General features: G+C 58.4%; 1 protein-coding gene and 1 long non-coding RNA gene across 6 annotated transcripts in view; one reads left to right on the top strand and one right to left on the bottom strand.

The window, feature by feature from the left end:
* Nucleotides 1-3,889, top strand: part of LOC129051737 (uncharacterized) — a 27,751-nt gene extending 23,862 nt beyond the window's left edge. For both annotated transcript variants that reach the window (XR_010138420.1, XR_008516174.2), the window contains exon 3: nt 1-3,889. This exon is cut by the window's left edge and continues 984 nt beyond it. This is a non-coding gene — a long non-coding RNA (uncharacterized LOC129051737).
* The window catches only part of ADGRL1 (adhesion G protein-coupled receptor L1), a 60,386-nt gene that overhangs the window by 13,217 nt on the left and 31,194 nt on the right, over nt 1-15,975 (bottom strand). For 3 of the 4 annotated variants that reach the window (XM_054538691.2, XM_054538692.2, XM_054538693.2), the window contains 9 exons: nt 12,411-12,520; nt 4,342-5,142; nt 3,043-3,357; nt 2,326-2,429; nt 1,845-2,030; nt 1,474-1,512; nt 1,140-1,323; nt 827-952; nt 75-289 (listed from right to left, as the gene is read on the bottom strand). In XM_054538691.2, the coding sequence (XP_054394666.1) occupies nt 75-289; nt 827-952; nt 1,140-1,323; nt 1,474-1,512; nt 1,845-2,030; nt 2,326-2,429; nt 3,043-3,357; nt 4,342-5,142; nt 12,411-12,520 (2,080 nt within the window). Of the gene's footprint in view, nt 1-74; nt 290-826; nt 953-1,139; nt 1,324-1,473; nt 1,513-1,844; nt 2,031-2,325; nt 2,430-3,042; nt 3,358-4,341; nt 5,143-6,367; nt 6,453-12,410; nt 12,521-15,975 lie in introns of those variants that run through there. The other variant, XM_054538694.2, reaches the window with a different exon arrangement.

The raw sequence follows: 15,975 nt of genomic DNA on the forward strand, positions 1-15,975 counted from the left end.
AGGGGCAGGTACACAGCCTGGGAACACAGAGGGTACAGGGACCCCCATGGAGGGAGGGGGACGGCTCAGCTCACCTCCAGGTGGGCCACGGTGAAGATGACAGGGTCCATGAGGAAGACGCGGCTGGACTCCTTGTTGATGGATGCTGCGATGACCTGTGAGTTCACCACTAGAGAGGCGCCCCCAGGGCCACCCGGGCCTGCTTCACCGGCCAGCTTCACTGTGGCATTCTCCGTGGACAGGAAGAGGCCCAGGTTGTTGTAGAGGATGAAGACAACTTTGACCACCCCTGGTGAGAACAGGCACGTTTGGATGTGTCAGCATCCTCAGCTGGTGCACCTCCGTCCAGGCCCCTGGCTTCCCAGCTCAGCCAACTCCTCAGCCCTCGGCCACGCTGGCCACTAGGACCTCTGAAGCCAGTCCATAGCCCAGGCAGGTGGGGGTCAGGGAGCCCTGTCCACAAGACCATTGCCCAGCTGAAGGCAGTTCTAAACAGCAGGGCAGTGTGCCAGGACACACAAGCTGGGCCTCCGAGCCACCCATTCTCACTGTGTGACCTTGGGCAAGCCCCTGACCTCTCTGAGCCTTCGTCTCAATGGCCCCATCCTCTCTGAGCTGTGAGGCCCAGGAGCCAGCTTTGCAACTGTAAGGCTCACCCTTGGGGCTCTGCAGCACTTCAGGGCCCATGAATCCCCTCAAATTTTACGCTAGCATGAGAAAAGTTCAGCACTGCTGCCCTCCACAAATGGCGCAGAGACGCTGGCACAGAGCTGGGGGGTGGGGGTGGGGCTGCTTCCCCACCCGAGGCCCCGTCAGGGACACTGACCATTGCGGCTGTTCTGCTTGATGGTTTTGGCAGACAGCTGGATGGAGTTCTTTCTCGGGTACTCCTCCTGGGGGAACACGAGCTCCTGCACCTGGCCCTCTGTGTTCAGGACTGTGACCTCCAGGACTGTGGGAACAGGGGAAGGCAAGGCACACACAGTTGGGGTCTGTTCCCAGTCCAGGGGCTCAGGCTGCAGAACAAGACCCTGTGGCAAGATGCCCAAGGGTCAGGTAGCCCCTCTGTGGCCTCCAGGCCAGAACCCCGTGGTTTAAGGTTCGTATCTGAGTTTGCCCTGGTTGACTGTGGCACTCACCCACATTCTCCTTGGCAGCCAGGAAGCGGGCAGGCTCCCTGACGTTGTCAGCCAGCAGGAAGGCGCCCTCCTCCAGGACGTCCAGGAGCATGGTGGCCGTGTGCACCTGCTCCGTGGCATTCATGTCCTTCCAGGACTCCAGAGCTTCTGGCCGGAGCAGATTGTCCACTGTCTCCACCACGGCCTGCACAGGCAGGGAGCATGGTGCTGTGAGCCCCCCAAAACCCTCTAATTCCTCGCGGTGGGCTCTGTGTGCCCTCTTCTCAACCTCCAGCCCTAATCCCCCCATCAGCTGGAGCCCACGGTCCTTACACTGGGAGCCCCTGGGTCTCACCTTGATATAATCCTTACAAGTTCTCTCTCGCTTGTGCATCTAGAAAGAGATGGAGGTGATGTCAGGCCAGGCCTCTGGGTGCCGGTTCCCTCACCCTAATACTGTCACATCTGGATAGCTCTCTCGTCTGTGGCTACCACTGACCCAGGGCTGGGCTATCAGCAAGACATTCCTCAGGGATCCCCAACCCCCAGGACCATCCAAGGCAGCACAGGAGTGAGACCCAGCAGTCCTTGAGTGGGGGGTCCTTCCTCTCTGAGAAAAGGAGTGGAGGTGGCAGCCTGGCTGGGAGGTACCAGGTCAGATACTTCCCAAGCCCCTGGGGGCAGGCTCCCTCCCTGCACCAGGTCAGCGCCGCCGCCAGGCCCCACCTTGTTGTAGTTCTTGCCAGCTGACTCGCGCTCGATGGGCCGCAGGGCCTGCAGCTGGGCATCCAGGATGTCCAGCAGCTGCTCCATCAGCTTCACGGAGGAGGAGACGTCCCCCGCGTAGATGGAGCCCCGGGTGTGTCGGGCCAGCTCGCTGGCGATGTTGGCCGCGTTCTCCCCACTCTTGATCTACATGAGGTGGGGGCGGGGAGGGGGAATCCCAGGACTGTCAGGGACCATCCTGCCCTCCCCGGCTGCCCTGGCCTGTGCAGCCTCTCCTATCTCTCTCTCTGCTTCCCCGTCGCCGTCTGCCCCTTCCCACCCCATCTGTCCCTGCTCCCTTTGTAGGCCAGGGAGGTGACCCCACAGTCCTGCCTTCCAGACCTGCCAGCCCGTGTCTCCCCAGTTGCTCCACGACCCCCGCTGCGCCCTGGGCCCTGGGCCCGAGCACATGTGCCTGCCTGCGAGGGGTGGTGGCTGGTACCTTCTGGGCTACCTGGTTGACCCAGGGGGAGGTGCAGTTGCTGAGGTCAGGGCCCCGGGGGTTCCAGAGCCCCAAGGCTGGTAGACACTGGAAGGAGGCAATTCCTGCAGGGACAGACAGACAGGAACAGACAAGGGAGCCAAAGGGAAGAAGAGAAGGATGGGACAGAGAGGGGGAAAGGAGATGACAGAGAGCGGGGGACGAGCGGGTGAAGAGGGAGGTGAGGGAAACACGGAGAAACAGACATGAAGCGGGCTGGACAGTCGAAAGAGGCGCCACTCACTTCCCCTGAGCTCTCCCTCCTGCCTGTCTTTGCCTCCAGAATTAGAACCTTCCAGCAAGGCCCATCTTGAACGCCCCCTCTCCACGAAGCACCTGCCAACCCTCCCCTCAGATCTCCAGGACACGCGGCCCCGCCCTTTTTGCACTTCAGCTGGCCATCCATGTGAAGCTAATTGTGCCTGGGGCTGTCACAGGTCAGCCTGAGGCCGGGAGCCAGGTCACCTCCTGCGGACTCCCTGCAGGTTCTGCACGTGGGGCCAGGGGCAGTGAGTGGCTCCTGTGCCCTGAGAGCTCTGCTGGTCACTGGGGATGACCCCTGTCCCTGCTCAGAAAGCCTCTGCTCCGCAGTAGAGACCACCACCCACACATGCATCTGTGCTAAGCTGTTGGGGGCATGGCCCCCATCCCTCCCCTGGCTGCAGCCTCTGTACTCACCTCGAGTCCCCTTGGGGCAGGGCCTTTCCACCAGCATGCCCTGCTGGGTGGCCGGCCACTGGACCCGCCGTACCTCTCGGGGCTCGCAGAAGAGCTCAGGGGACACGTGTAGATTCGGGGCTGGGGGCCGCCGGGTGCTGGGGACTGGGGCTGTGGCTGGAGGCAGATCAGGTCCCAGCTGGTTGATGGCACCCACTGGGTGCGTGGTGAGGGGTGCCCGGCGGAGCGGGGTGGTGGCTGCGGGCGAGGCTGTGCTGGTGAGGGGCGTGGGCCTGGCTGTGGTGGTCGTGCTGAGGGGTGGGGAAGTGGCTGGGCCTGGAGAGGGGATATGAGACAGGGTCATCCCCATGCTCAGGGCCATGCCACAGTATGCCTGGGCAGGGGGTCCCAGGCCATCTTAGCATCTTCCTCATCTACTGAAGTGGAAACACGTGCTGGGCCCTGCTGGGTCTGGGAGTTGATCTCCTCTGGCCTCTCTGTGCCCACCGAAGTCCCTTATGCCCATGGGACCATATAAAGTAGCAAAGGGTGGTAAAAATCCACGATGTGCACCATAAGGTCTGAGAGAACAGTCAGGGGAGAGGCAGGGACGGAGGGGTCTGGGGGACAGGAACCCTCCCAGGTTGAGCCCCTGAGGGCAGGAGCCCTCCCCAATCCACGTCAGCCCTGCCACCAGGCGGGGGCTGAATACCACTGGCTCCCATCCTCGTTCTAGCTGACTTTGGCTGATGTAACCTGGCTACACTCCTTCCTTCTGGGGGCCTCAACTCCCCCTTTTGCAAACAAGATGGGGTTAGATCGGGCTCCCTGGAGCCCTGGGGCGGCACAGAGCTAGCAGGGCAGCTAAGGGGGGCAAAAAAAGACTGCAGAGTTGCCCTCAGCCCGGTCAACATCAGCAGCTCAGCTCTTTTGTGGATACTGGACTTCCACCCAGGATTTTGGTGGATCCAAGGGTTCCTGGAGTAAATGTGCCCAAGCCCCTGGGAGAGGCACTGCAGTTCAGTGGTTGGGAGGCTGGGTTCAAATCCTCAAATAACTTAATCCCCTACCCACACAGTGCCTCAGTGTCCTCATCTGTAAAAGAGGGCAGTAAGGATCCCTGTGTCATAGACCATGAGGAGATGAGTTAATGACTGTGAAGTGCTTAGAACAGCGTCTGTCACATGCTGTGAATTTCCTTTACCTCCCGATCCCCAAGAACTCACAGGATGGGGCTCCCCACCCTGGGACCCAGGGGTGGGTGGGGGTGGAGGGGACAAAGGCAAGCAGGCTCCATGCCTAGAAGTGTGTCATCCTCACCAGCACTGGGGTCGGGCGGTCCGAACTCCAGGCTGTAGCGCACCACGAAATAGTTGTTCCAGACGTACAACTGGTTGTCGCGAGGGTTGTAGTCAACGGAAGAGATGAACTGGTAGGGGTTGGGGAAGGCGAGGCTGACAGGCTCCTCGCGGTTGGCATTGGTGTTGAAGGCATAGTCCACGCGGTTGCCAGCCGCCTCGCTGTCATCATCCACGTACACGGAGCGCAGCACGTACAGGACCCCACACACCATGAAGGCGTTGGATGCCGAGCGCTTGTCGTAACCCGTCTCCCACGTGCCCTCAAAGCGCAGCGTGTAGGGGTTCAGCTGGCTCACCACCAGCCGCCCGTTGTTGCCCTCGGTGGCGTAGATGACCCACAGCCCGTTCTCGTCCACCGCCAGGTCAATGTCGGTCTTGCCGCCCCAGCGGTAGGGCGAGGTGTCGTGGTAGTTGGCGGTATTGATGACCGTCTCCCCGCTCTTGATGCGCGTCCGCAGGTCATACTTGACGATGTTGCGCGTGCGCTCCTTGTTGTAGAAGACGGCACCATCGTAGACCACAAAGCCTGTGCCATCCACGCGGTTGGGCAGGCGGTAGGTGGTGGTGTGGCGGGCGGCCACGTAGTCCTCCCACGAGGCGTACTCAGTCAGTGTGTCCGTGCGGTAGGGGATCCAGGGCATCACGTAGATGCGGTCACCCGCCTGCAGCGGGTCCTTGCACCACGCGCCAGATTGGTGCTCTGACTCGTGTGTCGAGGTGGGCTCCAGCACCTTCTGCAAGGTCCCTGGGCACACGAAGACTGGGCAGAGTAGGCGGGAGGGGAGGAGACGGGAGAGAAGGGGCAGAGGCGAGAGGGAGGAAAAAGAGAGAGACAGGGGGGAGAGAGGCAAGTTGGTCACGCTGCCGGTGGGGAGCCAGGTTGTCCCCTCCTGCTGCTGCAGTCACGGTTGCTTGGTAGGGCTGGTGACGGGAAGGGGGTTTCCGGGCTGGGACCCGACCCCCTCCCCACGCCCTGCCCAGCTGCCCCTCTCCCTGGAAATGTGAACCCTAAAGGCCATTAAGAGCGGGGTTAGTGACGGGAAGTGGTGCCCCTCTTCCCTTCCCTGGCTGCTAGAGACCCCACAGGCTGGGGAGGAGTTTGGCAAGAGCCCTCCCAGAGGTGGTCCCGTGTGATTTAAGTGGGGGCAGAATCTCCCCACTACAGTCACTCCTGACTTTGACGGTCCAGGGACTCAGCACCCGGCCTCTTCTCCCTCTTCTCTGCCACTTAGGGAAGAGCTAGGGTCCAGGGTCCCATCCTTCACCAACCACACCTGGACAGATTTTTTTTTTTTTTTTAACTCCTCTTTCTTCCTCCTGCAAAAATTGCAAGGTAGAGTGATGTTTCCATACCCACTGTGGGTGTCAGGAGTGTCCCCCTATTCCAGGCTGGGGGAAGGATAGGGGTTTCAACTCTCTCCCCAGGTTCCTGATGCAGCCTGCTCCCCACCCCCGACCCGGTACCCACGAAGTCAGTAGCCGAGGAAGGGATTCCCAGAGGCAGCTCCCAGGCTAGGACAGGGAATGGAAGAGTCTGGCCCCTCCTGGAGGGCGCCCAGCCCTGCCCCCAGCCGGCAGGGTCTCTCATGGGGTCTGGCTCAGCAGCAGACAGTGGCACTGTGCACAGGGGTGGGGGTGGGGGTGGGGGTGGGGACATGGAGAGGGACAGGGCTCCCGGGAGAGTTGGGGAGGGAGAGGAGAGCTGTGCAGAGGGAAGAGAGACAAGGGCGTATGGGGCTTGGCGAGGTCCTGGCTCCGTGGGAGGCTGCGCTGCAAACCACCTGGGAAGAAAGGGTTAGTGCTGGCGGAGGAGAGAGGGATGAGCAGAGAATTCACTCCAAGGCCCAGGCCCGACTGAGGGTCCCTCAGGGGGGCAGTCCCAGGTCCAGCTCGGAGGGGGCAGGGGAGGGAACCAGGCGCTAGGATAAAGACCCAGCCCGCCCCAGCCAGGCCCCCCACCTCCCCTGGCCCGGACCCCGATTTACCTGCGACCATCCCCGGCTCGGGAAGAGGGACCAAGGCAGCGCTGATGTCAGAAAGGTGGGGGGCCCCGCCCCACCCCCCCAATCCCTGAAAAGGAGGAAAACCTCAACTGCATCTCGTTGGCCACTGCTGGCCGGCCCACCCTTGCCCAGTCACATCCCAGTGCCACCTACTCCTAACCTCCCCTTGACTGATCCGGGGGTCAGTGTGGCCAGACCCCCCACCTCCTCCCAGAGTGCGCCCCTCCATCCAGGATGGCTGGGCCTCCCTCACCTCCCGGCTGGCAGAACCCACACATAGGCCAGGGCGAGGGCACAGGGCGAGGGTGGAGGGTTTGCAGTGAATTCTCTGCTCCTGCTTGGCATGTCACCAAAGCAGCTGGCCCCGAGGGGACCGGGGGGCTGGGACCTGGCATCGGCTTGGGGGCAGCCCCAGTGGCAAGAGGGGCTTGGGCTAGTCCTCATTCCCCACCTCCAGCAGGCTTGGGAGGGAGGGGGACAGGCAGCACTCCCTTCACAGCATGGGGACAATGTGGCTCAGGGGCCCCCTGGCACAAAGCAGCCAGGAGGATGTAGTTTTTGTAGAGGGAGAGGAGCCTGGGACATAGAGCTAGCTGGGCAAGAGCCAAAACGACCCTGGCTTGGGCCCTGGGGACTGGCCATCCCCCTGTCCCTACTGCCCTGAGGGGTCGGCCTGCACACTCCGTCCAGCACACTGGCCTCTGCCCAAGCCGGTCCCCACCCCCGCCAGGTGTGTGGCACCTGAGGGGACGTGTTTGTGTGAAGGGGACAGTGGGAGGCCTCAGAGCCTAACCTGCTCAGAGGGTGTCAGGGGAGGAAAAATGTGGTTAGAGATCAACCCAGGGGAAGGGGGAGAAGATGAGGAAGGGTCTGTCTGGGGCCTTGGACGGCAAGGACCCTTCACCAGCACCAAGCTCCCAATCCCTCCTCTTCCCTCCCATGCCCCGTCACCCCACCCGCCCTGCCCTGGCCCTCGAAGAGAAAAGCTCCAGTGGTGCCGCATCCAAACCAGTGGGCCTGCAAGAAGAGTGGCTGGTGCTGGGAGGGAGAGAGACTCCAGGAGAAAGAGAGGAGAGTGGAGGGGTGTGGTGAGGGGGCGGACCTCGGGCCAGTAGCCCAGGCCTCACTGAGATGGGGGAGAGGGGAAGACGGGGAGGGGAGCAGCTCAGAGGGACCCTGCCCCACCTCCTTCGGAAGGGATGCTCCACAGACCACTGTAATTTCAAGGCAAAAGGGATCCCTAAAGGCCATGTCCTCCAGCCCCGCCCGCTGCTGCCGGCCTCAGATGGGTAAATTTCCCAAAACTTTCTGGAGAGGAAATGGTCATCCCTAACGTCTCACCCTAGAAGCCCCTCAGCAGCAGCACCTCCGTCCCCCCCCACCCCCCCAGTAACAGCCAGTAACGGCCAGCCCCATCCACTAGGGAGTTCTCTGCCAGAAATTACAGAGTCTGTGGAAGTCCCCAGACTGTGCCCCTGCCGCCCGCCGCCCCTCTCCCTGGTCCTCTAACCACAACAGCCCAGAAGAAACCCTGACTGCAGCTTTGCAAGTGTGAAAGAAACAGAGAACACGCTCCCCCACCCTTCGCTCCCCCAACCACGAGGCCCGCCCCCACCCCCTCGCCCTCATTTTTTCATTTTTTAGCAGGCTGCCCCCTCCCAGGGCTGGGAACAGCTGACACCCCTCCCCAGGGCTGGGCCCCAGCTGGTCAGAGATGGGGATCAGGTTGGGGGTGGGGAGGACTGGTGCTCCATGCTCCAAAACAGCTCTGGGCCTTGGAAACATCAAACCAGAAGGAACTTAAGCCACCAGGAGCCCGAGACATAGGAGAATCTGCTCCCCAAAAGGAAAACAATGGTGTCCCCTCCAGCCCGCCTCCCCTGAACCAGAAACATGTTATAAAAGGTGCAGGGGAAGGAGGAAGAGAGAGGGGAGAGACAGAGAGAGAGAGAGAGAGAGAGAGACAGCTCACCCGGTGCCCCAGTGGGGGAGCCGGAGAAGGGAGTCCCTCCCTCCCCACCCGCCCTGGATGCTTATACACTTCTCCTGAAGGAGGCAAAAGAAGTATGAAAGAAGGCCAGGTCCCCCGAAAGGGCCAGGGACCAGGAAGGAGGGACAGAGAGAGACAGAAACAGTGAGAGAGAGAAAATCCTGCCCAAGCTCAGAGAGGAGCTTCCGTGGGTATCTGGAGGGTGGAGATGCCCGTGGCCGCACCAGGGCTGGCCCCACTGGGAGGACAACCCGGGGTGGGGGATACCGACCGGACCAAGTGTGGGTGGGGGAGAGAAGAAGGGGCCGGGAGGGAGGGCAGGTCACATAAGTATGGTACAGGTAGAACAAAGTGTGAGTTAGGGGTTAGCATTGGTAACAGTGCGTTTACCTTTCTGCTCCACTTCTACTTTAAGCATCGGAAGAGAGAGAGAAAACAAATTGAAAAAAAAAATGTGCAAGAAAAAAAGAGAAAAAAAAAGAGATTAAATTGCTTTCGTTTCTTTTCTGGCAACACGCCCCCTTTTCCTTTCCTTCCTCGCTCCTGCTTCCCCAACCCCTTCCGTAGCATCAGCTCGGGCCCCCGCCCCCAGGTCCCTTCCTCTGGGGGTGGTCAGGTGGGGCGAGAGGGTGCTGGGGAGACAGTCAGAGGGACGAGGGGGACACACACAGAAGGGAGAAGACACAGAAAGACACAGGGGTGGTAGGGGGGTATAGGCAGGCAGACAGAATCCTCAGGTGGGAGGGGGCACCCTTAGTGCAGGTGGGGCAGGGAGTAGGGCGCCCCAGCTGGGAGGTGGGCTCCGGTCAGAGGGGGCACCAGGGAGTGGTGGGGTGGATAAGCCTCTTGGCTCCCTTCCCACCCTGCCTGCTGCCCTCCTGCTAGAACCAGGGGCCCCAGGGGAAGGGGTTCAGTGTCTCCCAGGGCCTGGGCCCACCCTCAGCCGAGAAACAGGCTGAACTCCTTCCCCTTTGTGCTGGCCTCACCCAGGTCCAGCTGACTTCCCCCAAGCCCTCACAACCCAGAAGAAGCAAACACAGAGAGAAGGTGGCAGAGCCAGACACAGAACGACAGAGAGGTAGACAGGCAGTTGCACCCGGGCCCCAGAGAGCCAGGGTCGGGGAGACGGAGGCAGAGAGGTGGCGGGGGTGGGGGACACAGACTGGGTGGGACACCAGGTGGGGGCACAGACACGCTCCCAGGCTCCCCAGGGGCAAGCCTCAGGCTCGGCTTCTCTGCTCAACCCACCCAGGGCCCAGGGGCCCAGGAGCTGGGAGCTCCGCCCTGCCCGCTGCCCTGCGGACGGGCGGCACCTAGGGGAGGAAGGGGCGCGGTTAGACTGTGCTCAGCTGCAAAGCAAATCCAGCATTAGTTGGGCTTGTCCAGTGTGTGGGAAGGTTCCCACACATCACGTGCCCCCTGCTACCCACCCGACCCACCCTCACCAGCACTGGGGTCACCCCAGCCTCTGAAGCCCTGGGCCAGGTGGCTGCCCAGGCCGCTCCCCTCTGCATCCCTGGCCCCTCAGGAACTTCTGACCGGAGGGATTGGCTCTCCTGGCCCCTCTCTGAAGGTTCCAGCAGGGAGCTCCGCAGGGGCAGCCTCTGGCTCCCTTCCCAGCGCCTCACCCAGGGCCTGGCACTCAGGAGATGCTCAGCGAACATTTTGGGGACAAGTGAGTGCCTGGCCTCCCTGTCCTCTAGCTACCTCCTGTCCCCCCTTTAACTCTAGCCTCCTTCCTCTGGAGGATCAGGAGTTAGCTCTGCCCCCAACATCCACCCCGTATGTGTGCACACACGTGTGCGCACGCGTGTGTGTGTGCGTGTGTCTCCTGTCTCCCAAGGGCTCAGGCTATCTCTCTTCCATCAGACAGGCAGCCGCCCATCCTCTCAACTGTCCTGCCCTCTGTCCCTGGAGCCTGCCTGGTCTCTGTCGGTTGTGGCCCATGGACCACGCTCAGGGCCTCGGCTCGAGGAGGTCTCTCAGCTCCTCTCCTCCCCTAGCTTCTTTCCTGCGGCTTGACCTGAGCCTCTCGTCTACTTGCTTTGGCTTCCACCTGGACCGGGGAGTTTTTCCTGCCCTTTATCTCACCTGCCTGGGGAGAAGTTGGGTTCATTATCCGTTGTTATTTTAATTTTGATTACCATAGCAATAATCGTAATTGACAAGAGGCATTACAAGGAGTTGCAACAAAAGCAACGACTACCAAGTGTCCAGCACTCATGAGGGGCCAGCAACTATGCTACGCACCTCACGGGCCGTCTTTTGAGAACCCTGTCTACAGACGGAAAAACTGAGGCACAGTGAAGTGAGGCCACATGGCTGATGGAAGCAGGCACCATTTCCTTTGCATCTACAGCTCGGGTGCACACAAGCTTGACACACATTGTCGCTACTCCTTGCGGCTTCCCAGGGAAGGCTTTTGACCCCTCTCCACCCCATCACAGATGAATAAACATGCTGAGCTGGCTTAAAAGGCGTTGGTAATATTACTGAGCACATCCTGAACCAGGCATGGGTCTGGGCGCTGGGGCGGCGGGTGAAGACGAAGCCTCTGCCTTTGGGAAGTTTACACTCGGCACTCAAAACCCTGCCACCGTGAGCGACTTTGTGGCCGGCCCTGGGCCAAGCACTTCTCACATGTCATCTCGCGGACTCACACCTCCTTCCGTAGTGGCCCAGAGAAATTAAGTCATTTGCTTAAGGTTTCAGAGCCAGAAAACTCGAGAGCCCAGTCGAGCCTTGAACCTACACCCATCTGACTGCCCCACTGTGCTGAGCTCGCTGCCTCCCGCCTGCCTTCCCTGCTGCCCCAGCCGCAGGAGTCGGCCGTGTCCCCAGTGCTGTGGGGAGGCTTCAAGGAGCAGATGGGCGTCCCCCCTCAGTGGTGGCTGAAGGCCTCAGGCGCTGAAAGGAAAGGACGAGGAGTAAAAGAAGAAAATTACGGAAGCACAGAAGGGATCCTGTTTCCCCAGCATCGAGTCACCTGTGAGGAGAAATCAAAGGCTGGCGGGGAAGGTTGGGGAGGGAGGGGAGAGGAGGGAGAGTTACGGGGCCTCTTGGTCCCCAACCCCGGCCCGCCACACTCAGACACCCTGATGGCCCTGCCTTCTCCCCACTCTGCCCAGAGGCCCTACCACCAGGTTGACTACATGGAACCCATTGTGGGAGGAGAGGGGAAGGGACAACGGGAAGGAGGGAGGGAGCAGAGAGGGCAGGAAAAAGGCGATGTCAAGGGTGGGGTGCTGAGGAGGAGAGACCCTGTCTTTGTCTGATCCCTTTGGCCAGGTGCAAGATGGCCAGGCTCCTGGCTCCCCAGATCACTTTCTTCAGGCTGCCTGGAGGCCACCCTCAGTCCAACATGGCGGCATTTCCTTTGCAGACAGGAAGTGCCACATGGTAATGGGGAAACCAGTGAGGAGCTATGAATCTGTTGAAAATGCCCCCCAGCCCTTCACCCTGAATCTGCCACCAGGCCTCGGAGGATGGTATCCCGCTCTATGGGTGTAGAGTCCAGCTTCCATGATTGGGAAGGAGTGTGTGGGAAGTGAGGATGCTGAGAGAAAGGTGTTGAGAGGGGCAGTGGGGTAAGTGAGACGGAAGAGAAGGTAGATGAGAAGGGTCAGAAAAGGAAGGGATGTGAGAAGAGGAGGAAGGCAGATGGGCGAGAAAAGCATCGAGGCCAAGGGAGAAGAGAGAGATGTAAGTGTGCCAGGCAGAGCACGGGACCATGGCCTGGCAGTGTGGAAATGAGTACAGGGTGCATGAAGAAGCAGGTGAGTGGGCTGGGGTAAGGAGAGCTGGAGAAGGTGCCCCCACAGGAGGGGACAGAGTCTGTGAGACGGGGGAGCAGGCACTGAGTGTGGACACTGGTGTCTGGGAGAAGAGAATGTGTGTTGGAGAGAGCAGGCCTGGCTGTCCCCACTGTGCCCAGGCCCCATGCATGTGTGCACATGTGTGATGGGTCAAGGTGTCTCCTCCTCACTCACTCATGGGAGAAGGGCCCGCATCCGCACAAGGAACAAGATGACTCACTGTAGGGAACACAGTCGTACTGCACCTCCAGGTACTTGTAGGTCCCGGGACAGGGGTCAGGAAAGGCGTCCGAGCCGGCGACCACCACACACTGGGTGCGGTTGTTACACCTTCAGAGGAGAAACAGGGCATTGGGAAAGAAACACATAGACGGGGTGGCGGGGGTGGGGGTGCATGCTCCAGGGTCATGGTGTCATAGACACCCCCAAATTGGGAAGGGGCAGTGGAGCTGGAAACCAAGTGATATAGTTTGGATCTGTGTCCACACCCAAATCTCATGTTGAATTGTGATCTCCAGTGTTGGAGGTGGGGCCTGGTGGGAGGTGATTGGATCATGGGGGTGGTTTCTAATGAATGGTTTAGCACCATCCCCTCCGTGCTGTTGAGATCTGGTTGTTTAAAAGTGTGTAGCACCTCCCCCGTTCTCTTTTCCTCCTACTCCAGCCATGTAAGACGTGCCTGTTTCCCCTTCACCTTCTGCTATGACTGTAAGTTTCCTGAGGCCTCCCCAGAAGCAGAAGCTACTATGCTTCCTGTACAGCCTGCAGAACTATGAGCCAATTAAACCTCTTTTCTTTATAAACTACCCAATCTCAGGTATTTCTTTATACCAGTATAAGAACGAACGAATAATATACCAAGCCCAGAGGCCTTATGTGGGCACTTTTTGTTTCCTGCCTGCTCTCTCTTTCCCACCAGGGTTCTTCTACTTTCAGCCCCAGCACAGCATCATCCTCAGGGCTGAGAAGGAGGAGTCACCCCCTAAACAGTGCTTTCCTGGCAACCCCTCATCTCTTTCATTGTGAGTGTAGCTGACACTATTATATCCTTGGCATTTTTCTTTAAATGGACTTTAAAGCCCCTGCACTGTTCACTGGAGAGTAATACATGTGAAACCATGCACGTGAGGTGGTGCCTCTGCAAACTTACGATCAATGAAATGTTCAGTGTCCAGCTGTGTCCACTTCACACCATCTCGTGGACACATCCCACCCTTTGGGCAGTGCTGCTGTGCAGACTTATAGCCAGGGCAGCCAGGAGAGAGCGTCCCCAGGGGAAAGCCATTCTCAGTTCCCAAGAGGGAACTCCTCCAAGTCACTGTCAACTTCCCAGGGGGCTGGCTAGCATGTAAGGGGGAACCTATTTAACAACAACAAAAAGATGTGTCTCATCTGCTGTCTGTCTGTCCCCACTGTCAGGGTCCCTGTCCCTTGCAGCAGGCTGGGGCTGGGCCAGGCAGCACACGGGCATGCAGGACATAGTTTGAGAGGCTTCCCGACAGGTGTGGGGCAGAAGAGGCCCTGTGTCTCCCCTTCAATCCTGCTCTTAACCAAGGGTACTAAACACAGGCAGACACTTGAGAAGGGACTAAGGATCTAGCAGGAAGAGAGAAAAATGGGGGGCAGGATGGGGCATGGGAAGATTTGTCTGTATCCATCCACCTCACCCTCTTCTTTAAAAATAGAACACTGGCTGGGCGTGGTGGCTCACGCCTGCAATCCCAGCACTTTGGAAGGCCAAGGTGGGTGGATCACCTGAGGTCAGGAGTTTGAGACCAGCCTGACCAACATGGTGAAACCCCGTCTCTACTGAAAATACGAAAATTAACCAGGCATGGTGGTGCATGTCTGTAATCCCAGCTACACAGGAGGTTAAGGCAGAAGAATCACTTGAACCCAGGAGGCAGAGGTTGCAGTGAGCCAAGACTGAGCCACTGCACTCCAGCCTGGGTGACAGAGCGAGACTCCGTCTCAAACAAAACAAAACAAAACAAAACAAAAAATAGAACACTGGGGCAGGGGGCAGTGGCTCACACCTGTAATCCCAGAACTTTGGGAGGCTGTGGTGGATGGATCACTTGAGGCTAGGAGTTTGAGAGCAGCCTGGCCAACATGGTAAAACCCCATCTCTACTAAATATACAAAAATTAGCCAGGCGTGGTGGGGCGCACCGGTAATCCCAGCTACTCAGGAGGCTGAGGCACAAGAATCACTAGAACCCAGGAGGCAGAGGTTGCAGTGAGCCGAGATCGCACCACTGCACTCCAGAAGTAGACAATTCATACATTTTAAGTTGTGTGCTGTTGTGAGTAGCCTGATGAAATCTCATGCTGTATGGGGCACGTCCATGCCATATCTGCTCCTTGTCTGTTAGTCACTAGTGGTCATCTCAGTTATCCATCAACTGTCACGGTTTCACAGTGCTTATGTTCAAGTAGACCTTAGTTTATGTAATAATATTTTACTACTAAAAATTATTATTGTTGTTAGTCTCTCACTGTGCCTAATGTGTTTTATTATTATGATGTTTTGAGACAGGGTCCCGCTCTGTCGCCGAGGCTGGAGTGCAGTGGTACAATCTTGGCTCACTGCAGCCTCGGCCTCCCAGGCTCAAGTGATCATCCAGCCTCTGCCTCCCAAGGAGCTGGGACTACAGGTATGTGCCACCATGCCCTGCTAATTTTTTTATTTTTAGTAGAGATGGGGTTTTGCCGTGTTGCCTAAGCTGGTCTCGAACTCCTGGGTTCAAACAATCTACCCGCCTCGACCTCCCAAAGTGCTGGGATTACAATCATGAGCCATCACACCCAGCCTATTTTATTTTATTATTTTTTAGACAGAGTCTTACTCTCTTGCCCAGGATGGAGAGCAGTGGTGTGATCATGGCTCACTGTAGTCTCGACTTCCCAGGTTCAGGTTATTCTCCTGCCTCAGCCGCCTGAGTAGCTGGGACTAGAGGCATGCACCAACACGCCTGGCTAATTTTTTTGTATTTTTAGTAGAGATGGGATTTCGCCATGTTGCCCAGGCTGGTCTCGAACTCCTGGGCTCAAATCATCAGCCCGCCTCTGCCTCCCAAAGTGCTGGGATTACAGGCATGAGCCACCGCATCTAGCTGTGCCTAATTTGTAAATCAAACTTTATTATAATTAGAGCTGTATAGAAGAAAACATGGTATATACAATGTTCAGTAGCTCTCTGCAGTTTTAGGCATCCACTGGGGTTCTTGGAGTGTTTCCCCAGTGGATAAGTGGGGACTACTGTACCCAAAAGAATTTAAAACAAGTGTTTAAGCAAATCGTTGTACATGCACATTCGCAGCTGCATTATTCACAATCACCAAAAAAGTGGAGGCAGCCCAAATGTCCACCAACAAATGAACAGCTAGGCTGGGCGCGGTGGCTCATGGCTATAATCCCAGCACTTTGGGAGGCCAAGGCTGGCAGATCAATTGAGGTCAGAAGTTTGAGACCAGCCTGGCCAACATGGTGAAACGTCGTCTTTACTAAAAATACAAAAACTAGCTGGGCGTGGTGGTGCATGCTTGCAGTCCCAGCCACTTGCAAGGCTGAAGCAGGAGGACCGTTTGAACCGGAAAGTGGAGGTTGCAGTGAGCCGAGATCATGCCACTGCACTCCAGCCTGGGGGACAGAGCAAGACTCCGTCTCAAAAAAAAAAAAAAAAAAAAAAAAAAAAAAAAAGAGCCTCCAGGCTTGCTTGTGGAGCAGTGGGGGTTGGGGACTCAGCAGGGAGGAAGCAGGACTAAGGCCCCCTACAAGTCCTTC

This window comes from Pongo abelii, chromosome 20 (genome assembly GCF_028885655.2).
Source record: "Pongo abelii isolate AG06213 chromosome 20, NHGRI_mPonAbe1-v2.0_pri, whole genome shotgun sequence".
Taxonomy (NCBI): domain Eukaryota; kingdom Metazoa; phylum Chordata; class Mammalia; order Primates; family Hominidae; genus Pongo; species Pongo abelii.